General features: G+C 52.1%; 8 protein-coding genes across 8 annotated transcripts; 3 read left to right on the top strand and 5 right to left on the bottom strand.

Moving 5' to 3' along the window:
- Window positions 1–543: 543 nt before the first annotated feature.
- Window positions 544–1860, top strand: ACET3X_003259 (uncharacterized protein; the record flags this gene model as incomplete). The annotated part of the gene is made up of 1 exon (XM_069448514.1): window positions 544–1860. The coding sequence occupies one exon, from the start codon at window positions 544–546 to the stop codon at window positions 1858–1860; it is 1317 nt and encodes a 438-aa protein (XP_069309806.1).
- A 298-nt stretch (window positions 1861–2158) lies between these two features.
- Window positions 2159–3160, bottom strand: ACET3X_003258 (uncharacterized protein; the record flags this gene model as incomplete). The annotated part of the gene is made up of 2 exons (XM_069448513.1): window positions 2159–2484; window positions 2533–3160. The coding sequence occupies 2 exons, from the start codon at window positions 3158–3160 to the stop codon at window positions 2159–2161; spliced, it is 954 nt and encodes a 317-aa protein (XP_069309805.1).
- A 1749-nt stretch (window positions 3161–4909) lies between these two features.
- Window positions 4910–7384, bottom strand: ACET3X_003257 (uncharacterized protein; the record flags this gene model as incomplete). The annotated part of the gene is made up of 1 exon (XM_069448512.1): window positions 4910–7384. One exon carries the CDS (start codon window positions 7382–7384, stop codon window positions 4910–4912), a length of 2475 nt encoding a protein of 824 aa, XP_069309804.1.
- Window positions 7385–8892: 1508 nt separating this feature from the next.
- On the bottom strand, window positions 8893–10752 carry ACET3X_003256 (uncharacterized protein; the record flags this gene model as incomplete). The annotated part of the gene is made up of 3 exons (XM_069448511.1): window positions 8893–10223; window positions 10276–10638; window positions 10698–10752. 3 exons carry the CDS (start codon window positions 10750–10752, stop codon window positions 8893–8895), a joined length of 1749 nt encoding a protein of 582 aa, XP_069309803.1.
- A 5423-nt stretch (window positions 10753–16175) lies between these two features.
- ACET3X_003255 (uncharacterized protein) lies at window positions 16176–19714 on the bottom strand (the record flags this gene model as incomplete). Its single annotated transcript, XM_069448510.1, has 6 exons — window positions 16176–17309; window positions 17355–17444; window positions 17494–17673; window positions 17722–19530; window positions 19591–19645; window positions 19701–19714. The coding sequence occupies 6 exons, from the start codon at window positions 19712–19714 to the stop codon at window positions 16176–16178; spliced, it is 3282 nt and encodes a 1093-aa protein (XP_069309802.1).
- Window positions 19715–20123: 409 nt separating this feature from the next.
- Window positions 20124–20836, bottom strand: ACET3X_003254 (uncharacterized protein). Its single transcript, XM_069448509.1, has 4 exons — window positions 20746–20836; window positions 20549–20689; window positions 20438–20496; window positions 20124–20385 (listed from the first exon to the last, which is right to left on the bottom strand). The coding sequence occupies exons 1-4, from the start codon at window positions 20756–20758 to the stop codon at window positions 20206–20208; spliced, it is 393 nt and encodes a 130-aa protein (XP_069309801.1). The 5' UTR covers window positions 20759–20836; the 3' UTR covers window positions 20124–20205.
- Window positions 20837–21484: 648 nt separating this feature from the next.
- ACET3X_003253 (uncharacterized protein) lies at window positions 21485–22264 on the top strand (the record flags this gene model as incomplete). The annotated part of the gene is made up of 2 exons (XM_069448508.1): window positions 21485–21548; window positions 21597–22264. 2 exons carry the CDS (start codon window positions 21485–21487, stop codon window positions 22262–22264), a joined length of 732 nt encoding a protein of 243 aa, XP_069309800.1.
- Window positions 22265–22617: 353 nt separating this feature from the next.
- Window positions 22618–24304, top strand: ACET3X_003252 (uncharacterized protein; the record flags this gene model as incomplete). Its single annotated transcript, XM_069448507.1, has 2 exons — window positions 22618–22732; window positions 22783–24304. The coding sequence occupies 2 exons, from the start codon at window positions 22618–22620 to the stop codon at window positions 23952–23954; spliced, it is 1287 nt and encodes a 428-aa protein (XP_069309799.1). The 3' UTR covers window positions 23955–24304.
- Between the last annotated feature and the right edge of the window lie 392 nt (window positions 24305–24696).

Below are 24696 nucleotides of genomic sequence, written 5' to 3'. Positions count from 1 at the left end.
TACATGCAAGATGATGACAACAGTCACTATATAAGAAACGAGCTTGACGCGCACATCTAGCAACAGTGCGACGGGGAATGCATCTAGGAATCTACTGCCAAGGTCTGAAATCTACACCTGTAGCTCATCCCTTCACTACAGCATGCACTCTTAAGGTAGGAGTATCATGCTACTCATTCGCTTGTACCCCAACGCCCTCACCAAGTTTCCTTATCGAATCTTTGCGTCAATAGTGCCCTCGCAGGTCATCACATATATCCAAGCTTTGAGGAAGCCAACGCGGTTTCCAGTCTTACCTTCACCCCCTGACAAGACGACGTTTTCTGATGGGTACCTGGGTTTACTATTGTGTCAAGTGTATAGTAACTTTGTTTTCTCCACTATCGCTACGCTAACAATCATCACGTTGCACACATCACTACACTCCTCACAGAGTCGGCCTGTCCATGGTGAGAGTAGAATGTCTTGGTTGTCTCTTACTCAACACTATCTGACTGCAGCTTTTCTCGCCTCCACAAACAGCAACACAGCTCCTCTACAGCTATGCAGCGTCCACCAAGCCCGATGTCCATGTATATCGGCTCACCGAGCTCGAAAGGCAAAAACAAGCGCGCAATAGACGAAAGTCCTCCAGCTACCGGCAGACCTCAACAGCCACTCACGACCGACAGTAACGCGCCCTACATCCTCCGAAGCTATCAACACCGCCGTCGCAACGTCGCTGCTGAGATATGGGGGCCTGAGATACTTTCTACAACTGCACCCCAAGCCTCTGCCGATACACCAGCCCCGAAACAGCCTTTCAGCGTTTACAAGGCGATCCTTCGACACCCGAACCTCTTCTTTCAGTTCGCGCTCCGCCTGCCTTACCCTTCCATCATCAACCTCTATGCCATCGACAAGGAATTCCATTATCGCTTGAACCTATACAGCGTCTCCTTGATACACGACTACGCCCGCTACCATGCGCCGCTCGCAGGTTACATCTTCAGCTGGGTGCTGTATCCTCGACTATGCATTTCAGACCCCATGCTCAGACCCATGGACGGACGGGAGTGGCTAGCGCGCGACGTACCAGGTTTCCGCTGGGTGGGCATGATACTCTGGCGCCAAAAGATTGTACACAGCATTCTGACAATACTAAGTCTGGAAGGCCATCGCGTCCCAACCAGCTGCGAGGGCGCACTGATGAAGTTCTGGGGCCTCATGGAGTTGAACACCACGAAACTACGTCTTTCCTTCCTCGAGGACACGGACATCTGGACGGATACTGATATCATCAGCATTCAGCTCTTCTTCGTCAAGCTAGATATGCGCTTCTCTGACCCGATTCTCGGCAACGGTGTTTGTCAGCTGGGATCGCTGCTGCTTAGTCAAAGGAGCTTGGAAACCTTGTGGAAGGTGCTGAGTGGGAAGTTGAAGCTGAACTACGATAATACGAGCGACATGGTCGTGAAGACATATCTCAACGAGGACCTTGACGTCGAAGCACATCCCTGGCTCGAAGACGAAGGCGATACTGGCGTTCCAGAAGAGCAGTGGGGTCTACTGCGTCTTGAGGGCTGGCATGAAGACGGCATGCCAATGATGCATGCTGTGGATATGGTCATCACCGAGGGTGTAAGAAGAGGGCTCAATGTGCAACAGCATTACCTGGACTTTGTCGCTTACGGATGGGTAGATGAGAAGACTGGAGAGAATGTACCGATTCCGAGGCAGTTGAGGAGGGATAAGAAAGTCATGTTGCCGAGTACAGGCTGGCCGTCAAAAGAACTGAGGCAGAGCACAATCAAGAAGCTAGACGTTCGCTTCGGGTTGAGCAAGGAGGAGGATAGTAATGTGATGGACCTGAGCACTTGAGAGCGTACGGAATCATGGCGTACCGCGCCTGTCTTCATTTCATGTACTTACTTCTTACTTCTGCAAGCTCATCACGTCACCCAGATCAACACGAATATATCATAGCCACTTGATTTTCTTCTCTAGGTACTTGAAGAGCCTGCGATGACTGCAGTGCTTCAACGTATCTCAGCAACTTCATCTTCGCGTCGAAGCCTTGCAACCTCCTTGAGCCTTCACTGCAGCACTGTCCCCCCACTTGGCTGCAAACATGATGGATACTGCGATATCTCAACCAGCTGCTGTCTTTGTGCGCTTGTCACTTCTTCGCCATCTTGACAGCTATATCCATCATGTCCTGAAGCTTAACCTTTCCTCCGTAGCCCTTGGATATCATCGCATTACACATGGCTTGCGCGCTATCCATCAATTTGCGGTCCTTCTCATTCACATGTGAAGGCTCAAGAGCATAAATTGCTTTGTCGGTATCGGTCTCGATGACTGCGACGTACTTGAGGGTTGGCAGCTTGTGCGGTATTCCCTCAGAGACGGAGTCTTCGATGAGTGTGTCTGGACACGCGGTCAGGTCTGGAGAGGCGGCACAGGTAACTAGCGGGGCGCATGTTGTAACGGTGGACGCAGAATCTAGCTGTAATTAGTGTCGAGGACCATGCGATGGCTTGGTGTACATACCGAAAACGCTCAAGCTCCCAAAGTGCTCCGGAAGACCTGCGCGGTCGGTATGCTTTACAAGCCTTCGAAACTCTCCCTTGAATCTTGGTGCAAACAGCCTCTCTAGAGGATCGCCCATTCGCCAGATCATCTCGGTCAGGAACTTGCGGTAGTAGAGCATAAAATTCTCCGTAGTACAGTGGGAGAAGTCCGTTAAGGAGATGAGTTCTGTGTATGAGGCCTGCCGGACGAGAACCATATCCCTGTTCTTGATAATACCATTGTCGTTGACCTCCACGCCAGTGGCTAAGAAATTTAACTGCCCTTCTAGATACTGCTTCAGCATCTTGGTCTTCCGGTCGTTCGCATCGAATAGCGGGGAGAGCTCCAGCCAAGATGATGCCAACCCAAGAATCCTATCAATCAACCGACCAACGGACGATTTTTCAAGCGTAATGAGTGGCCATATGTCTTGCTGATACAGCTCTGTGACTTCAACACAAATATCGCCAATCTCGCCAGTGCTCGTTTGATCAGTGAAAGGACTCCGAATGGCGCTGTCCACGGTGTCGAGAATGTGATTACATGCCACTAAGGTCTCAATCGGAGTGATGGTGAGCTGAGCGAACTCAGTGGAAGTGTCGTCCATGTTAGTAGGTGTGCTCGTTGTTCGGCCGGTGTCAGTCTCCAGTATAGGACCGGGTACAGGAACACAAAATGACAAGTCGCGGTGCGTTCGGGACTTAAGCGCCCGCCCCACTTGAGCAAACAACTGCTGTAGCTCGCATGACTCTAGAGCGTTTGGTAGTGAACGCTAGAGAGAAGATCGGTAGCCTGATCAGTTTTCTGACTGGACTTGGTAGGTGAGAAGTGAACGTGAAAGACGGTGATTCCCGGCCACTTATAACCGATCGCATTACAAGAAAAAGGACAGCCTGCGTGAGAAACTGAAAATTGTTTACGACACAGCAATGTGCGGCCACTAAAGAGCTGTCAAATAGAGTCATATTCAAATGTATATCGCTAGAGCATGATTGTACTAGAAACCTTTTACCGAAGAAGACATACTTGCACCTATGTAACAAGCGTGCCTATCTAGAATCCCGGTATGCATCATTCCCATCACATCTCGTTATAGGCTGAAATAACCAGCTCCTCTCTTCTCACTCTTGCGGACCCATCGCTAGCTCAAGCCCTTGTATCCTTAATATCCTTGTTTATTTCCTTCATGATCTTGTTCAAGACCTCCTCATAGGATTCAAACTCCCGATCTCCCTTTTTGAACTTCTTGATTGCTTCCGCAGCATCTGCGACCTCCCAGAACCGAGGATGTTGACGAACGTGTTTAGGAATATGAGCATAGCGCTTCGCAATGTCGTCATTGTGGTTGGAGCTGGTAACATTGCTATGCGATGCATCTTGATCGTGCTTGAATTTGTCCGTCGTCTCCTGGGGTAAATTAGCATCGTGGTCGGGGCCGGAAGCGGTGTTCCAGGGCGAGCCATGACCATGGCCCCAAGCAGCCATAGAGCTCTGGGCCGTGCTAGCGACCTGAGAGTAACCACTCTGATGGAGGCGTTCAACTGCGGAGTATTGAAAATGATAACCAAACCCGTAGAAATCCTGTTGGTAAACTCTAGACCAATATGCAGGGTAAGAGGGAGATAAGCCATGTTGTTCAGCTTGCCGACGCAGGACGCCTCTGGCTTCGAGGTCATAGGAGGGAGGTATCATGGGCTCTAGATCACGGTTGCTGGTCGTCTGTCTCTGGTTACGGCCATGAGACCGACTCGGTCGAACAAAATGCCAGCCAGGCGAGGAGTCTCCGGGAGGACGCCACATGAGACCCTCTGGTATAAGTTCTTCTCGAGGTCCATGGCCACGGCGATTAGGCATTGTGATTCGTTAAAGTCCGTGAGTGTATTTGATGGTAAAGGCCGAGGTTGTAAGGGGTTGACCCTGGGAATGCAAGTAGTTTTCGGGTTGAGATTGAGGATTTGGAAGAGAAAGGAGTATTGTGGGAGATTATTTCATACAGTGGTGGACCAAACGACCTGTACACTCGAGGGCTGAGGGCAGCGGTTGCCTGGCAGAGACAACGAGGAGAATGGTAATAACCTAACCAGGCTCGAGCGCTTGGAACCAAGTGAAGATGAAGTATGTGCCAAGTAACGCAGGGAATATAGGAAGATAAGGGGAAACACACAGTTCAATGTTTACAGAGACTGTGGGCAATGACCATGATGGGTAATTTAAGCATGTACAAAGGATGGATATCCTCATGCCACACTGTGACTCTTTCAACGACGCAAAATCTACTATGGATAACCAAGCACCTGAAACGCCGTCCGATATGCAGCCAACAGCAATGATAAGTCCATCTAATCATGATATAGCATCAACGCAGCATATAACTCAAGTCAGGCAATCCTGCTAGAATGTTCTGGATGACCTGCTCTTCCTCGTTCTTCCTTCGTTGCGCAGCGTTCGTAGCCCCAGTCAACGGTTGTATCGAAGGGGGACTTACATTCCGTGGGGGAGACGATCGTGTGAACGTTTTCGCTGAAGACGCGACACTGGAAGGTCTGGGCGGAGTTTCGAACACGGAGAATGGATCTGATGAATCGCGCGTGGTTTGCGCCGGCGCTCTTGACGCTGGTGCCGCTTCAAAGAAAGAGAAATCAGCATCCGCCCATGCATCTATAGTAGACTCATTTGGCATCACTGGAGCTGGAGGCGGTGTGCTCGGCCGGACGGGTTCTGGTTCTAAGGTACTGGATGCGAATGCAGAGAAATCGTCGTCTTGCATATCCTTGGACTCCGCAACCTTGACTCCATCAGAAGTAACTTCATCCGCACCGGGCGTATCATGCGCTGGTAATGTATCGACCTGAACTTCGTCTTGTTGGGCAATTGGTGGAACAGGCTTCGAAAAATCCTCAATCTTGGTCTTCTCGTGCGTGACATCGATGGGTCGCTTAGCAGGCTTCAAGAGCCCAGGTCCAATTGGCCCTTGTTCAGCATGGAATGGAACAAAACTCTTCGGGCCAAAGATCGCTGACGTAGGCGATATGGTGCTTCGTAGGCGCACGATGTGCATGGCGTCGGCTGAGCGATCCTGGGTCGGCGGAGTCGTTGGAGGTGGCGCGGAAGCTGACACGGTGCTGTCGAGCGTCGCCGGTATAGAGCTTGGGAAGGCTGAGGCTGGAGTTGGCACTGTAGGGCTTGATATCATCTCACCCCAATCATCGTCATCGTCTGTAGGCACATTCGCGCGTTGTTCTTGATTGAAAGTATTGGTGTCCGATGCGCTGGGCTCTTCCCAAGGACTTGCCAAGGTCGTGGTTAACCCTGGAGGTGGGATTGCTTTCGTTGCGACAGCCGGCGTTTCAGTCGACGTTTGCCCTTGTGTACCCCCAACGTCGCGTGCAAGATCGATCGAAACCGCGCGAAGCTCCTGAGTCTGGGCGTTGGCTACAGCAGTAGGCTTCGGCACGACAGGTGGAGATATGGAGCGCAGACCGGGACTATCCTGCTTCCAAGGATCTGTTGTGGTTGTCGCGGAGCTCCAGTTAAAAGCGATTGGCGTGTCGGCAGACACAGGAGGGAGGCTCTGTCTGGCTGGTGCAGCCTCGACTGCTCGTGGTGTGGGAACGGAGGTCTTGGTGCGCAAATGGCCTCTTGGATTTATAGGTTCGGGAGGTGCTGGCGTGTCCCAGTAGAACGAAGCTCTAGCTCCTGGACCCGTGCCAGAAAGACGGTCCTCACGAGCCCATCTTGCTACCGTCTTGTTGACCTGCGATCTGACCTCAGAACCTGCCCAAGTAACCCGAATGTAGTTGTCGTCCCCGTTTCCGCTATTGAATTCTCTCATGGTTTGTTTGCGCGTCAGCCTGTACCAAGCTTTGCGCCCAGACGTTGAGTATATCGGGTCGTCTGGAGCCTCTTCCGGCTGGTTTGCAGCGTCATTGGGAGGAAAGAGTTCGTCGAGGAGAGTTTTGTCGAGTTGATATGTATCGGCCTTGTGCGAGGCAGCAGGAGTGGTGCTCGAGGATATTGTAGGCGAGCCAGAGCGAGACCTAGGGCGCTCTGACGATGTCTCTTTGGTATCATCCGCAGCGTCTTGTGTGGTCTTTGACTGGCCAGAAAGAGCCTCTGTCCATAGGGTATCTTCTGTAGAGGTTCCAAACTCCTCGTCTGCACTATCGTTGCTCGAGCTTCCGGCCTCTACTTCACTCTCCTCATCGTTTATTATTGTCGACTGGACTTCTTTCTCGAGTTCTGTTGCTTCCACGGTCTGTTCCTTGTTGACAGTCTCCTCTTCGAACGAGGTTCGCGGCGATTCGGGAGGTGCTTCGTGACGGCTCGCTTCAGACGGGGATGTAGAGGGTCGCGCAGAAGAGTCGTCGTCGGGCTGCAATCGATTCGAAGGAGCGGCAGGGGCTTGGCCAGAAGCATTGTCCGGCTGTATCGTGGTCGACGTGTCTGAAGTCTCCGAAGCCACATTGTCCACATCAGAAGTGTCCTCCGCCTGTCCAGCCCACGTGTCTCCTGCGTGCGGCAGGTCATCATCACGTGTCTCCTGTACGTCCCAACGCGGGACATGTTCAATCGCATGCTCATTCTTCAGTGGACTCGGTTCAGCTTTGCGCGTCTCTGCGGGTGTAGCGGCAGTCGTATCTTGCTCAGATGACGTGGTCCAGTCTCCGAAACTCTCGTCTTCGTTCCCCCATCCAGCATCATCGAGGAGACCGTTTAACAGCACGGGTGCGGGTGCAAGTGCGGGTGGCTGTGGTGCGTTCACCTCGATCTTCGCCGGCGACTTTTGGTCGTCGGCATTGTTGTCTGCCCAAGGGTCGCCCCAATGATCCATGGTCGGGCTGCTTCGTCAAGCGTCATAGTGAGTCGCTTCTGCTAGAGAAGCATCACCAAAAGCGCAAGCGGAAATGATTTAGTGGAAAAGATAGGACGCTGCGAACCGTCTAGGGCCAGCTTACCTCAGAGAGATGCAGCTCTCTGCCAAGCCGGGGGTCGGACTTTGTTCGCCCGGCAAACTTCATTGCCGGAGTACCTAGGTAGCTTTCACTCACGACTTCGACAGCAACCTTACGACAACAGAAGCTCGCAGCACAGACGCCTGTTCCATTGGATGCAAGTGAATGCTCCCCTATGGAAAAGGTAACATATCTGCATATCGTCTCGGGACTTCACCTCTCTCCTCGTCATCTATGTTGGCAAACATCCTTAACAACGCACTACACAGATATCGAGCCCATGATACTTTCCCGACTTCATGTCTTCAACGGTGCTGTCTCCACAAGTGCCTTTCGCGATATGCCACATGGTTCAAGCGTGCCATGTCAACGCCAATCAATACCGCACGGTGCATCCTGCCACAAATACATGTTCATCTGTTCCGCCAACAACATAACCCAGTAATCGCAATACACCCGCGAAGCTTGGAATACAGGCAGGAATTTAATGGAAAAGCGCGTAAAAGGGTATCCCGCCAAAGCGCTTGAGTGCAGACAGCAGCAGCCTAGATACATTCGCACACATGACGGCTGGATATTTTAGCACCTCAGGACAGTTCAGAACACTGTCATACCGTCTATGAACTGTCTCTGTGTTTCTCATAGTTTTCGTTCCTATTCCGGGTTGCTTTTGGTGCGTCATCGTGGTGGATCTTGTGGTTGCTGCTTACTGTTTGCTTCATCATGTTGCTATTGCTGGTACAAACTTAAGGATGATGGACATCCAAGCGTCGCACGACACAATATAATCAGAGGCCTGATTGCGCCAGGTGCAACAACATCCAAGCTCTGCAATCTCAACATTCGTCATTCGAAACCTCCAAGCAGTCCCTCCAGATCCATTGGTTCGTTATAGGAAGCACATCTCTTCCTTCATTACGACTGCATTTATCCATCGTGATCGCTCTACCGGATGTCCACCATCCCGTGCGCTGCGCCAACGCAGTGGTAACCTTGGAGTGGGCCCACTGTGGGCCCGGATCAGCTTGCACTAGATAACTGTCTGTGCGTGAGTAAGACGGGTTGCACGGACTGTCCAAGTGGGTCATCATCACAGGAATAGACCTGCTATCAAGCTTCACCCATTACCATTTCAAAGTTGAGGTCCTTGCAAGACACGACATGAATGACATTGGATCTCTCAGGTCGCTATGCAAGAAATCTAACCGCTCAGATGCTCGCATCCGTAAAGAAGATAGAAAACGAGCGCTCGAGACGTAAGCACATCGAGCCAAACCATAAACACCGGATGAACATGCAACGTCGAATTCCAAGACGTTTAAAAAGAAACATTACTCGATGATCCACCGTTTTTAGCACCATGCTTTCGTTACCGTCTTGAACTCTATCATCGGACTGACTCAATGATAGAAATGTCGTCGACCGCGTCCTCGTCCATGTCATGATGCATAACCTTCTTAAGACCGTTATCAATTTGAACGGCACCGACATCCTCCTTCGGAACCCAGAACAATTGGATCATTCCAAAGATGGCAGCAGCAGCAAGGGCGAACCACGCTGCTGCGGATCCTCCGAGTGAGTAGATCAATCCGATGAGAGGAGAAGAAATTGTTCTCGCTAGACAGCAGGCCGACATCGCGATACCGTTGACGCGTCCAAGGACGAGGGGCGATGGAACAGCATTCTTCATCAAGATCAGGGCGCATGGGAACACAATGATACCAAAGAACGCCTGCAGGAAAAGCGAAAGGTAGATACCCGGGGTCTCGAGCTCGTGGGGGAAAGCGCTGATGAAGGGCACGATCAGGTAAGTGATCGGGTAGAGAATGATCATCCAAATGAACGAGTTCCACACACCAGCCCATTCGACGAAGATGGGAAAGATGAAGCCCTGGACAAACAGAGTGATGAAGCCGTTCACCGTGAGGAACTTTCCTACGTCTGGCAAATCCATTCCCAGTCCGCCCTTGAAATCCAGGCCAGTCGTTGTGGGCGTATCAAGGATGTAAACCGGAAGGATCGAGATGAAGGCCATTTGATGGAAAGCAAAGATGGACATTGCGAGGACGATCATAACTACAGTCCGGTTGAAAGTCTTGCGGGGCTTCGGAGTCGGCCCACCGCGCATGGGTAGCACGTCTTGCTGGATCTTGATCGAGTGCATAGTTCCAAAAGACGAACGCCGGATATCGAACCTTTGGTCAAAGGGCATGGGCATACCCTCTTCCAAGAAAGAAGCCCGTTTGCGGATGTGTCGAATGCTACCAGAAACGGACATGGAGGCCAACCTGTCGCGCGTATAGCTAGCGATAGAGCCACGGTGCCGGATAGAACCAGCGATTGAGCCTCGGGCCTCGCGGTTTGCATGCGGGTGGTTTGTGGGTGGTCCAAGAAGACGGCTTCGCTCGTTGGCAGGAGTTTCGTTGATAGTGTCCAGATGGTCGTGATAATCATGGTGGTCGGCGATACCGTTTGCTCCGTCCTCTTTCTCTTCGCGGACAAGTGTTTCCTCCAAGAAGATCATGCCCTGGAGGATGGCTAGCATGATTCCAATGGCCGCGATGAGGTTAGGAAGAAGATACGGGTAGCGTCCGAAGAGACCATGCTTGTCGAAAACATGAGGGTAGAGTCGTGCCGGTTGGGCAAGGAAGCCGCCCATGGCTGAACCGATGATACCGCCCACCGTCCAGACGAAGGGCTGTGTAGCATATGCACGCGCTAGCTCTGGTTAGATGGACCTGCCGAATAGGGTACTGCGCGATTTACTTACGTTCGTGGGCTGGGTTCTTGACGGACTCCGCGACCATGGTTTGCATGATTGCAACATTTCCGTTCAATGCACCGCCGATGAAGCGCGCAAGCAACGCGACCCAGTACGTCTGCGCAACACCGAACAGGAGACTCGACAGGGCAACGCCGAGCAAGCCAATGAGCGCAACAGGTTTCCGGCCGTAGACATCAGAAACCATTCCCCATAACGGGGCCGTCATGGCCTCGGCGATGGCGTAAGCAGACACCAAGAGCCCAGCGTAGAAAGAAGCATCGTGTCTGCTAATTCCCAAGTCTTGAACCATGAGGGCCGAATAGGCCAGAATAGAGTTGAAGGCGAGAGGCTCGGAGAATCGGCATATTCCTACGCGGTTGGTTAGAAACAGCCACTCACAATGACATCACTGCAGCGGCCATACGCACCGAGAATAATGAGCTGCTTGGTGGGGAAGGGCGCGTCCTTTGGATCGGGAGGCATGCTGGCGGGATTACGACTATTAGGAAATGGAGGTTGAGGAGTGTCGCATAATAGCAGAAGATGGGAATCAAGGTTTTACGGGCAACAGCTTATCATAACGCCACTACTAGGTGAGAGCAAGCGCGGGCCGACAGATTCCCCTCAATGGATTCGCGACATGCACCGTGCCCCCAACTAGCGTTTCCCGCATTCACGATAAACGTGCTGCAGCCTCGCCGTTCCCTGTTAGTCGCCCTCACAAGCCTCGCTTGTGCCGCCTCGATTCCGATTGCTCGAAAAACCCCGGCCGTTGAACTCATGTTTCGAAGCACCCTTCCGGCGAGGGCAAGCTGCCCACTCTGGGACCGATACACGCCAGCTCGCCCACGCCCTCAAGCTTGCGTGCTGGATTTGCTGTTTGCAGGTGTCAACCCGCCGATTGACTTTTACTAGGCCAGATCTTGGACTTGCCCGACGCGGGTTACCCTTGTCGTCCGACTCATACGTCATGGTGAGGATGACCGCCAAGGGGTGCTGCAGTTGAGGCAGGCAAAGCAACCCTGTATCAACTATTGGCTTGCTCACCGTACTTTCCACGGTCGTAGCTTGCACGGCTGCCGCGGGCCATGGAATATCATCATTTGCTTTGTTCGACAAAGACATCGAAGACCAAAGCATCGATCACCCTGCTAGCAATGCCCAAACTCCACAGTGCGAGCATCTCAAAGCCTTGCGTGCAGTTCCCACAAAGGCCGTGTCGTGGTTCCTTTTAGATTTGTTGAGTAACATGTCAAGTCAAGCCCACGCGGACCTTGGTGGCGCTACCCAGCGTCACGAGGCGTCCTTCTTTCGACACACCTGCCTGTGTGCCATGGACCATACCACTCTACTCTGCAGCCTCTGCGAGCCCTCATATCTCTGCGTAGCACTGCCCGCACCAATGGTAGGCCAAGGAAATGACATGCATCCGCTTGCGTTATCTGCTGAGGCTCACGAGACCCAATCGCCCTCAACACCATTGCCTACCCCGCGAGACCTGTTGCACATCTTCTTGCGAGCGGTGTGACAGGGCGCTACTGAGATGCGGACACCGATCATCGCCGGACTGCATTCCGGTGATGGCCTGATCATGTGATGTCGCGTCGAGTCTAAGCTCCGCGGAAGCATTTACGTCAACGATCTTTTCTTTTCTCCTTCCCACTCGTATTCCGCGCGCTACATTTCGTACCTGGCCTCTCCGCGACAACTACCGAGATGATACATATCAGCGCAGCCGCGGCTTCACCCACCGATCCGATCGCCTTTACATGTTCGCTTCCGTGCGCGAAATGAGCAGCGATCCGTCTCATCTCCCAGTTCCGTGCCTGGCGCTAGCAGTCCCATCAATACAGCGTAGAGGCTCTTCAATTGTTCTAGATGCCCTTGTTAGTTTGAGCATGAATCACCTTCGTTTCACGTCTTTCACGAGTCAGCGATTGTCCTCTGCGCCGCGTCGCAGGCGGTCCACGATTGGGGTATTGTGTTTCGATGGTTTGCGTATTTCAACCACTGTTCATTGAATGATCTCTATATTGCACTGCGTCAAGCCACTCCCGATCTCTTTCAACCAACGCGCCTGAAATCGAAGTCGTGACGAAGATGACTGCGACACCCATGCGGGCATCCTACCTAAAGCGGTCTAGTCGCCTCGCTTCGTCCCGACGGCGACTTCCCAGCCCCTAGGACGTACCTTGGAAGACCGTCTTGTAAATGACAGCGTTTTGCGGCGCCACGGCATAAGCATCTCCTGCTATTCGACAATGGCAGCCACAGACCCCCACGCTATGTGCTGTCATTTCGCGCTCTACTTACGGCCTTGTTCTGGACACCTGCCCTTGACTCTTCCTATCGTTCCTAATGCTTCCGGCGCATTGTACGACGCCGATGAAAGCATCACACGACATGTTATAACTGAGTTCTCCGTGCTTACATTGATGTTCTCATGCCAGCAATGCCCGCGAGCACGTCTGTTACCTTACGCCAAGTCGCCACCAGCAACCGATACGGAGTCGGCATGCGTGTAAGTGAGATGATTCCCTTGTCTACATCTGGGCTTGACTATAGACGTCCGCGAACACAAGAAGACAAGTACAGATGGAAGGTGACCATGATATGAGGTCGACGATGAGTATGACTACATGCATGGTCTAGCTAATTCACGCCCCGGACCATGAAATCGCCCAAGATGTCTACCTGGAGTCGGTCAAGAATACATGTGCTGGACGATTAACACCAGCTCATAGCGCCATTAGTGTTGCACTAAAACCACGACTATCCCTAATCTCTCGTAAACGACAACTTCCCCGCCAATATGGGCCTCTCATATTTTTGCCAGTGACTTCCAAGACTGCAATACCTACAACTGTTCGTACTTTCAACATTGCGTTGAACCACTTTGGCTGTCCGGCAAGCACCAGAATGCTTAAATTTAGCCGCCGCAGCCGTATGGAACCCCGTTCTACACCACTTCCTGCAGTCTGCCGAAAGCATCGTTTAAAATGACATCCGGGTTGTTATGAACGAAGAAAGGTCCCTAGCATCAGTCGTCTCTGCAGCAGTCTAGTCGCCACTTGGCATGCCGTCGATGTAACAAACTTGTTGATGCCTTCGAGCTTGTTTTTGACCAAATGGATATGGTCGTCACGAAGGTCAGAGGACTTAGGCAACCCAGGTTTGTCTACTGCGCTTAGAGAATACGCCTGTCAAGATCGACGTCAACTCCTATAGAAGAGTTCAGCAAAGGCACTAAGCAGCCACTTCATGCCATCAAGACTCACATGTTAGTCCACGGAAATCGGCCCTGGTTTTCTTACGCCAAACCATTACTACAAGGACTATCGAGTGAGAAACATTTAAGCAGTACAATAACATATATCATCTGGATGTATTCATAGTGTCCGTCGAGTATTCAGACATATCTAGAGGTATATCTTCCCGACTCATAGATCAAATGACATCTCCAAGTTTGCTATGGAAAACGATCAACACATTACAACATAAATTTACCTCTAATAATCCTGCTGCTACATCTCACCAGAATCGGTCGCATTGCAATGTCTGCTTTGAACCTCTGTCCGGCTGCCCAGATCGCGAAGCTCAACGACCGCAATCTTGCGGTCAAAACATTCATCCGAAACTACCGCAAGCTCGTGGAAAGAACAGTACTTTTAACAGCCGAGTCCGCCATCATCAAGGCAGAAAAAGCGCAATGTTCCATGAGAAAACGATTTTGCACAACTTCAAATCAACAAGACATTATGCGAGAAACCGCTGTTTTGGTGTATAGGAGCGATCAAGCCAAGGCTCTGCTTGCTGTATTCGAGGAGCAAACAAAAAACTTGGAGAGGACCGAGAACGAACAGCTGGGTAAAATTGATACCATTGATGCTGGTTTTGAATCTCTTAAGACGATTCCTATGGAAATGATTGGACTAGTGAATAAGGTTCGTGATTTCGGTAGGGCCCTGTATGGCTTCTTCAATGAAGTCAACGAAACAGAGGCGAACAGACTGAAAGAGCATAACGCGGTTTGGAAGAAGGTCATAGGCCTAGACGGTGAGTTTGGAGATGACGAGGAATTCATCAAGCTTGTAGCCATGTGGGGTAAGATGAATCCATGAAGACAACATGATGTGGTGGTGTATACCTAGGTAGGTAAATTGTTGCAGGTTCCATAGTAGGTGGGTATCGCAAGGCGATGGCCAAGACCAAGCCCGTATCATTCGTAGGAAGATGAGGCTTGACACATGATATGATTTCCAAGCATCCACCTATCATACAGTGTAGTTCCTCACAATGCGCGACGTCAGCTTTCTATATCCCTCGGCAGCCGTCAGTCTCGTCAACATGACACAAAAAAGGAACACAGTACCGCCTCATTTTCGAAGCTTCAGAGGTTATCTACCCATTCTATTTGTCATTCTACGTTGGTCTGCAACGCTTGGGACCGCGTCCACGTGGAACGGAGCATAAGAAAACGTGGCCCGGAGCAAATCCGGACACGCAGAAGCAGCCACGTACTCGAGATGAACGTCTTGTTATCCGTTTCACAATTAGTGCGGCTGAGATGGCGGCGTGCACGTCATTTTCACGTTTGCTTTTTCCCGCCAAGAACACATCGCACGGCGCGCTAGAGGGCCACGAGAGAACAGTACAGTGAAAAGTGTTGTTTCATCGACCGAATACTCGGGCTGAACGAGGCTGTATACGGGCTGGGTCACTATTCGTGAAGGTGTCTGATTGAGTAGTGTGAGGTCATTCGACTTTAAGTTTTGTGTTGGGTGCTTCAGAAATGACGTCCTGGGGGCAAGGAAACTTCAAAGATAGGTGTGGGCACTCGCCCATCTGCAATGGGTGCTGTCGGTGGCCAAAATAGCTTTTTGAACAAACCCGAAAGAATCCGGGCCTCTGCCTTTGTGGTAATCTTTCGTCGCCGACCACCCCACGGCGCACAAACCTCCTCTTTGCATATGTATAGCAATTCGTCGGTACGAAGACCAAAAGAAAGAAGAATCTCAAAAGAACCATCCAACTATCTCAAGTCTAAATACCACCTCTCCCGGCTGCACGATCCATAGAGACATCAATCACACAATTCGCCCTTGCAATCTTACTATCAACTCTTCTATCTCATACAAGCAAAATACCAGACCACCACCAACCAACTACTCGTACTCTAAGCAAAGATGCCAGCAGCAACTGCATATCGCTGCTCTGCATGCGACTTCCCCAACCCCGCCTCGCACAACGGCCCCTGCCTGAATAGCATCGCCTACTGCCCCAAATCAAAGGGCGACTGGTTCTGCGCTAAATGCCCCAACATAGTGCCAATCGCACTAGGCCCCGACAAGGACGGCGTGTACCGCTGCGACAAGTGCAGGGCGCCGTTCGACCCAAAGTACAAGTACACGCCGCCAGTTCGGAGCTGGAGCTCGGCGGAGAGGAGGAAGGGGACCGAGTATGAGAGGATGGGAGAGAGATGACGGATGCGATGCGTGATGGATCACTCGCCAGCGAACTACCAAGAAACATGTGTTGGGATTATGCCCATGGCAACGAGTATGCTCTCGGTGTAGATGGATGTAAAGGCGCACCTCGTTATAAGACGAGAACAAACTGGTCCTTGGAATGGCGCGCTCAAGTGCCTTCCGAAGGATTTGTATACGCCGAATACTCTGTACACTGCTTGCAGAAAGAACAAGCCGCGGAACGGTAACTTGGTTCGGGAATACGGAGTTTTTGGGATGGGCTTTGGGAAAGGGACCGGTGTGCAGAAGTGGTTGGGATCGACGGAGACGGGATGAAATCTGTTATACTAAATTGAAGAAACGAAATATCAATGCCATGGTTCTCATATGCGTATTCATCCGTGCATTGTTGAGCATGTCATGTGCTTGTGGCTTGAACTACTCTTGATGTGTACGGTCGCTTCGTGCACCGCTCACACCGACTGCAAAGTCTTCGCGTATCCGTGACAGCGCACTCTGCTCCTCATCGTCTTCAACTTCGTTGTCGACCTCGACTTCTGCATCGCTGCCATCTTCATCTGGAACCTCTTCTTGCTCGTCGTTGTCCGATTCGTCGTCCGAGTCGTCTTCTTCCGTCTTGTTTGCATCGCGAGGATCACGGCCAAGCTCAGGTTTTGTTTTGCGTTCAAAGTCTTCGGCGTGTGCATCGCGGAAGATATCTCCGACGTGCGTAAATGCGCGCTGCAGAGGAGATTGACGAAACTCGTCCTGGGGGCCGCGGCGCTTGCGGGCAGGCGACTGAGACTGTCCAACTTCTGCTCCTGTGGCTGTAGCAGGACGACGGATCTGATCCTCTGTCGGTGTCCGTGGACGGTACTCATCAGGCTGTTCCTCGTCGATATGTGTGGCCACTCGCGGAATCCCCGAGCTATGGTCTTCTTCCACTTCAGCATCCATGGGCACGTAGTATGGCAATGGTACATCCCTGCTTGCACGGAATCGACCAACGTTCGTACAGTGTTCGTTCTCGACACGGAAGATGGACCACATGCCTCTTCTGAAGATCTCACTGAGGGAGACACAGAAAGAGGTTACGGCCGAATGTTGTAGCTGGAGGGGAGTAATAGTATACATGACCCAATTGAATCGCAGGATTGGATCAATGCACATGGCAGTATAGTACCACCAGACCTTCTTGTATCCAAGCTCTTTTCGCAAGAATGGGTGCTTGGCATGCGGGTCACCGAGACTCCAGTCGTAGTAGATGTCCCAAAAGCTCGTGTAGATGCCGTTGATGGTTGCGAAAAGTATGAAGACTGCCTTGGTGGACGTCTTCTGGTCCATGCGGTAAACGCTGATGGAGGCATAGAACAAAATAGTCGCCATGTACTTTCCACCGTTGAGCAAGTGGGGAAACTTGTTTCCGGTGTCTTTATAACGGCGTAGACATTGCATCAATCGCCATATACCTGGCAACGTACTGAGGAACCCGGTGACGCGTAAGTGAGATGAGTTGCATTGCGGAGGGTTGTTCCAGTCGTGCGCATAGAGACAAAAGAACAACGCGATACCCTGGGGCTTTCAGTATTGGAATAAAGATGCGGTGGGCTGACTTACACTCATGCTGTAGGTCAGGGAACAGAACATATCGCCGAGGTAGAAGTCTCGCCATTCGACAGGATATATACCAGCAAGCAACAGGCGCCACTGTTATTGCGTTAGCAAAGATACTATGGATCATGATCAGAGTACTTGCCAGCGAGTATAGCAACCACATGCGGGTACGGAAGTAGAATATCTTTAAGGGGTTGAACAGAAGCAAGACCGATATGCCAATGAGAATGACCGGATAGTAAAGATAAAGATCGTCTCCCCCAACCTGATGGAAGTTGATTTGCATACATAGTCCAAGCATGAACAAAGTCCAGCAGGGAAGCTGCTGTGCGTTAGTGTTAGGAACAGCATAGACACGGTAGCTACTGACCTCCGCAAGTTGTCTCCAGTCCAAATAGTGGCGGGTATCATATTCGAAAATGAAAACGTAATTGATCTTGTGCTCATGCCAGACCCGGCACGCCAGGCAGAACAAAAGAAGAAGAAAGTTGATGAGGAAGTATCCAGCGTAGATCTGCAGTAGGTAGCTCGTGTTTACCGCAAGCACGGAGCTGTCAGGATTATGCAAGTCGGTTATTTGACTTGCTTTGATGAGCCCCTGTATGCCCAGTATGGTGCCTGCTGACAATAGCAGACCGTTGCGGAATGTGTTGTCTGTGTAATCGCCTGCTCGTGCGATTTTGATGCGTAATTTCCCGACGGCAACCTTGTGGTTGCCTTTCTCGAAGTATCTTGCGTACAGGTCCTCGGTCGCGCGGATGTGTCCCTCAATCACATCGCTGTTCACAAACCAGGCGTGATTCACCTTCTCGTTCATGTAACGCGACGATGGTCGCGCGTTGACGGTCTTATCGTACTTCTTGTTGATCTTTCGAAACGCAGTCCGGTTCAGTAACGCGTAAGATTTCAGAAGCTCTAGCCCTCGGTAGTACTCTTGTAGTGCGACCTTGAGCTTCCTTTTCGCTGTTTGGTACGGCACATCGGGCAGTTCGGGCCGTCTAGCAAAGTCGCGGCGACTATCGGGATGATCTTTGGGCTGGAGTGCGGTTGGCGTCGCAAGCTGTGTGATGTTCTTGGTGCTCTTGCCATATTTGCCCGCGTTGATGGCCTCCAATGCAGCATCGATGGGGTTGAGGAAAGCGTCCTTGAGAGTGACTCCGTTCGTTTTGTTGCCCTGCTGATTCTCTTCACCTGAGCTGCTGTTTTGGCCGTTGCTTAGGACATATTTTCCATCATGCTTCTTGCGGGCCTTGGCGTTGATCTTATCGGTTTGACGCTTGATGACATCATCAATACGTCGATCTCGCATGATGTGAAGTTGGTCGCGGAGCACGGCTAGACGCTTCGTCGCCTCTTCTTCCTTCTGCTTGTAGAACGTCTCGATCTTATCCAATTCGCCATCGAGGAAGCTGAAGAACTCGGCTTGCCGGAAGTCGAGATCACGGTAGGCTTCGAGTGGGACATCGCCGGGGCTGTCCGGAGGCGTCTTGTTGCTCAGCGAGAATAGTCGGCGTGCTGATGGACGCGACTTGTGCTGGGTAATGGGCCCTGGTAGAGAGTTCATGCGCTTGGGACTGAAGACGCTCTTGTATCTGCTCGGCAGCGAATTGTGCTGCTTTTTGGGCGAGACAGTCCTTCCAATCTCAAAGGCATTGTCATTGCCATTTTCATCTTCTGCAGGAGATGGAAGCCTGACGGTCTTCTGCCTCCCCATTGACGCGCCTGACGCACCTCCGATTTGTGGGGAGACATTGTCAGGATCGAGAGCCGCACCAGGGAGCTTGAGGGACGGCGGGGCATTGGGTCTGGCCATAGAGTTGTTCTGCGCGCGACCAGACAGGTCCCCACCAAAGCTGCCGTAGTTGTTGCCCCAGTCTCGGGCATGGCTCCCGCTCTGTGTCAATGGCTGTTCTTCGGGTGTGCGTCCAGTGCGGTTGCCATTCTCTGTCTGTTGCAGGTTGTGCTGGCTCCGGCTGTTCGTGATGGCGAGGGTTCTCAGGTCTTCGGCGTCTCTCGTGCTGCCCGTCTCGCCTTGTCGCGCATGGTCGCGATTGAGGTATGTGTATTTGGGAGCGGCATCAAAGGGCGAGGGGAGGACGTTGCCGCGTCGCCGGAGCCGCGGGGTGGATTCTACGTTGCGGAGGGCCCGACCGATGGCCTTGAGCTTCTTCTTGCCAACCTGGAGGCATCGTCAGTTCAACTGCGGTGCTAAACGTGGGCTAGCGGAAGTCGGCATCACCTTGTAGTCCAAGTACTTGAGCCGCCACTCCGGAACGAGATCGCGCTCTAATTCTCTACGGTATTGCAGTCAGTCCTGTTGGCTGGTAATGTTCAGACGCGCTGTCTCACTTGGCAAACTTCATCACCGTGTCGTCGGCGCGTCAACAGCGGAACACGACGAAACGAGAGTACACAAACGCGTTCCTTGCAGCTTCATCAGATCCCACAGGATGCCGATATATCTAGTTTTGACCGCGCGGATGTGTGGCGGTGACCGCAAAGGTAGTCGTGTGCTACTTTCGAGCACTTGGAGCGTAATGCGAGCGCCGTCACACTGAGGTGCGTCTCTCGTCTCTCGTCTACGAGATTTGCACGAATCATGTACACACTTGGCAAGATTGGCGACATTGGCGAAAACGTAATAGGCTGTGGACCCCCTCATTCACCCAAATAACAAGAACCCCATCCGATTGTACATGATCAACATGGCAGTGGCTGGCATCTTTCACGAAACACGTTGACAGTTCTGAGGGGCTGACGCAAAAGCAAGGGTGTGCAACTCGATGAGCTAGTCATCTATTGGTTTGTTCATTCCTTCTACACGGCTGCACCAATCATAGCCTTGTCTGCTCCGCTACCATCCGCGCTGCTCGAACCTCTCTGGGCGACCATATTGCTGGGGGTCGTACTGGTCGGCACCATGGTTCTGAATGTAGTGCTCGTCGTACATTCGACTGGCATGCTCTTCCGCGTCGCGCTTGGCCCTTTCGCGGTCGAACCAGTCCTCGCCCTTTGTCTCGGCAAGCTTGTCAACCTACACATCCCCATTAGCTTCCATCTCGTTTCTTCGCCCACAAAATGCTTACCTCAGCACCTGCGAAGCCAGCCAGTAGCTCTTTAGCGAATTGGTGCGATACAGGCTGGCCTGCGTTCAAGTGTCAGCGTGGAGTAGCAATCGTAAAAGAGGGAGCACTTACCCTCCTTGCGCTGGTGGTCCTCAAAAGCCTTGAATCCAGCGAAAGCGGCACCTCCAGCAATCACCTCATGTCCCAAGCTGGACTTGTTCTCATTGAAGTTGTCGTTTTCGTATACCTGCTGGTAGTTGTCTTCGTTCCTGTCTGCACGATGGAAGTTAATCCTGGGATCTCTTGAACAACCAGAATGGATGACATACCCCAGAAGCCCATTGTGATGGTTTGGAGGAGTAGTGTGAGTGTAACTAGGGGTTATTCTGCTGTTGAATTGTCGAGACGATAGTATTTGAGTGCTGTGTTCTCAAAAGCGTACCCGGTCTCACTTTTAAATATCTCTCAGCAGCCAGCTGCTGCCAGTCAGCGTCATACGCGGCCAGCATTCATACGTCTATCTGCAGCACCAAATCATCCACCAGGGCCGATCGTGCCCCTCTCTTTCTCATCGCTCAGCCATCCAGGGACCACTTGTGGCACAGCTGTGAAGCATAGTTGGGGTCCTTGAGCTCATGCTCGCGCCACATTATGCGCCAGCGCGCGAACAGCTCCATCTTAGTGGACAAGGTGTCGTATTAATACGTCTGGAGCATGATGCCTGGCCTGTTGTAGTATAGAGGCGTGCGTAATGCGCCAGGATGTGGACGGGATGCACGGCAAGCCAAATAAGCTTTCTTGGTAAAGCTTAGCCTCGCATGATAGAGGGGCTGGATCCCGACATTGAGGGGCTGGAGTTGCGAGAAGCACCAATTGCTAACAGCTGGGCGTACAGGAGCCCGAGAGAATCATTTTTGGCCTTTGAAAGAAAGTCCACGTTCCACTGTGGGTGAAGACGGGTGTCGTTGCTTGATCTTCCTGCTGAAAGCTTGTTGGGAAGCTCCGTGATCGTCGCTTCTGCGTCGAACTCCACTCTGTGCTCAGCCACAACTCCATCCTCACGACAACATGCCGAGCCGACTCCCTACCAAAGATGACTTTCCGTCCTCAGTGACCCTCAGCATCACGCCACGTATGTCACATTCGCCAATGTCACTCCTACCCTTACTGACCTTTGCAGCGCCGTCTTCACAGCCACCCACGAACATCCTAATCCTCCTACACGGCCTCGGCGATACGAACGCACCCTTTACGAAGCTCGGCGAGCAGCTAAACCTACCGGAAACAGCATGTCTCGCTTTACAGGCACCGAACCCCGTGCCGTTCGACCTCGGTGGAATGCATTGGGGTGAAGACATGATCTTCGACTCCAGTACCGGCGAGATGGACATGGACACGGGACTCCAGGGGTCAACACGTCTGGTACTAGATGAGGTCATCCACAAAGGTCTCATCGAAAAATGCGGCTACAAAGGACGAGAGATCATGATCTTTGGATTCGCGCAAGGCGGCATGGTCGGACTGCAGGTTGCGGCCGAGCTCGAGGAAGAACTAGGCGGGGTAATAAGTATCGGTGGACCACTGTCACAATCAGTGCCCCTGAAAGCTCTGCAGAACAAAAGCAAGACCCCGGTGCTGGTATGTAAGGCGAACAAGAAATCTGCCGTCACGGATAGTGCTATGATGAAGCTGAAAGATGCTTTCGACTATATCGAGTTCAAGGAGTGGAAGAAGAACGGTGACGGTATGCCGAGCAGTCGCGAAGAGATGCTGCCCATCATGCAGTTCTTTGCACGCAGATTACGAAGTACCAGAGGAGTTCCTGCAGGCAGCGTTGAGATCAGCTAGGCAAGCCACTGGTCGTGTTCTAAAATGTCCCAGTGTAGTGAAAGGTATCTTTCAAGAGACCATTATGGACGTGTGGCGCCTTTCCAAGTGCTGGGTAGGTAGCAAGCGAGATGCTAGAGTTCGGCGGTTAAAGCGGTTGCGATTACAGAATTCTCAATACGAAATGCTCACTGGTCCTCGCCCCATTATTTTCGCTCCTGCTCTCAGCCTTCCTGCCATCGCACCTTCCCACTCTCGTGATGCGCGGGGTGTGGTCCGAGCTTCTTCTACGTCACCTGTATTCTTCACGGCCATTCGCTCGTCTACTTTCAACCTCTCAAATCTTCCCACTTCTCTCACCGCCAAACACCATCATGGCAGTGCCGAGAAATTCTTTACGGGGCTTTCTTACACACGCGAGAGGCGCTCTTCGGAGCGCCATTGAAAGCAGTCAGAAGATTACATTCGTCATTGGCAATGAGTCTGCGGGTGAGCATGACTTCTGCTCCACCAGGGCGCTCTGAACTCATGAATTGCAGACCTTGATTCGATGTCATGTTCTATTCTATACGCGTACATCCGGTCTATGTCACCGCCCAGGAATGCCTTTAGCCCGCTTTACGTGCCAATCACGAATATTCCAGCTGCGGATATTCAGCTAAGGCCGGAATACCTTGCCGTGTTTAAACACGCCAACATTGAGTCGAAGCACTTGATCACGCTTGACGACTTACCCGCCCTATCCGACATACAGTCGAAGCTTGTACCCGAGAATACCAAATGGATTCTGGTAGACCACAATGCCCTGCAGGGTCAGTTGGGCAAGATTTATGCTGAGCGCGTCGCTGGCGTCATTGACCACCATGATGATGAAAAGAAAGTCCCGGGAGACACAGGTGAGGAGCCGAGGATCATCGAGAAGAGTGGTAGCTGCACTAGCTTGGTCGCAAACTACTGTCAGCCGTCCTGGGACATGGCTTCGGCGTCTGCCCTGTCTTCTGGGGCAGCCCATGCGCAGGGTGACAGCATGTCCAATGACGCTGCCTTTGTTCAGCGCTGGGACGCGGAGGTCGCCCAGTTAAGCTTGGCCAGTATTCTCATTGATACGGCTAATCTCCAAGACGCGAATAAGACGACCGAGCATGACCGTAAGGCTGTCGAGTACCTAGAGGCTAAGATTATGCTCTGTCCCCAGCTGGCTGCAAGCTTCGATCGAACCAGCTTGTACAGGGAGATCAATGCAGCGAAAAAGGACATTGGAAGCCTAAAGCTGCAAGACATACTTCGGAAAGATTACAAGCAGTGGGACCAGGGTGGTCAGAAGCTCGGCGTCAGCTCCGTTGTCAAGTCTATCGAGTTCCTCCAAAACAAGGCTGGCGATGAAGCCAGCGCTCCGGCAGCCGAAGCATTCCTCGCAGTGTTGAAGGAATTCGCAAAGGACCGAGAGTTGGACATGTATTCCCTGATGACCACATCCACGGGTTCGGGTGGCAATTTCCAGAGAGAACTGTTACTATGGGCCTTCAACGACGGCGCCGTGTCAGCTGCCAAAAGGTTTGCCACGAATTCAAAAGACGAGTTGGGATTGGAGGAGTGGCAGAATTCCGACGACATTGACAGCAAGAGGGAGTGGAGAAAAACCTGGTGGCAACGACAAGTGCAGCACAGTCGGAAACGTGTCGCACCTCTACTCAGGGAAGCCATGACTTGACTATGGGTGCAAGCGGGCAAGCTCTGATGGAGTTGTAGAGGCCATCGATCGAGTACAATGGTGCCGGTAGAGCGCTACGCTGGCGCGCTGGTGTCGGGTTAGCGGGATCACCACACTTTCCTATGTCTTGCATTGTAGATAGGCGCTTAGAAGCAATTGGGCACGTAAGCGTCGGCCCAAATGCCGTTGGGTACGTCGCTGGCCATGGGTACGTCGGTGGGCCGTAGGTACCTGAGGAAGGAGCGGTCTGTATGCGGCAACTCGTGGTGGCGGGGTATTTTTCGCACACGACTAGGACCGGCAGATGGGCACAACGATCTCCGACACCCAAACTTGGGGACATGTTCAATGTAACATTTCCACGCCCACGCACAAGGTTGTTATCTCGTAATGTTACGATGGCGATAGAGCTGCCACCCACTAGGCCGCTGGTGCAGACGCAATGTTGCTGCAAACATGCAAAAGAAACGAAGCTCCGCAGCGTCTGCAGCGATAGCTTCAAGCAGCAGATGCTGCAGACTGTTTAGTACGTGGTGCGACGGTGAGGCTCATTGGACAACGACGGCATGTACATGGCAGGATGATGGATGGTCTGGAGAGTGACTAGGCACTAGCCATGCACTGGGATATGAAGTGGGAAACCATGGGTTCACAGCGGTGCAGCGCGATGCTTTGGCGTGCAGCATGTTGCATGCCATGGTCTTTTTGGACAGGAATGCGCTGGCAGCGCAGGGGCAGCGCG

This window comes from Alternaria dauci, chromosome 2 (genome assembly GCF_042100115.1).
Source record: "Alternaria dauci strain A2016 chromosome 2, whole genome shotgun sequence".
NCBI classification, from domain to species: domain Eukaryota; kingdom Fungi; phylum Ascomycota; class Dothideomycetes; order Pleosporales; family Pleosporaceae; genus Alternaria; species Alternaria dauci.
The sequence above is the reverse complement of the archived record's forward strand: the minus strand, read 5'-3'. Positions and strand labels throughout refer to the sequence as shown.

Bases quoted from the DNA above. Each gene is read 5' to 3' on its own strand.
- ACET3X_003254 (XM_069448509.1), bottom strand. The intron at 20,497-20,548 runs GTAAGTGCTCCC...ACTTGAACGCAG, and splicing joins GGACCACCAGCGCAAGGAGG to GCCAGCCTGTATCGCACCAA. The intron at 20,386-20,437 runs GTAAGCATTTTG...GGGGATGTGTAG, and splicing joins CTGGCTTCGCAGGTGCTGAG to GTTGACAAGCTTGCCGAGAC.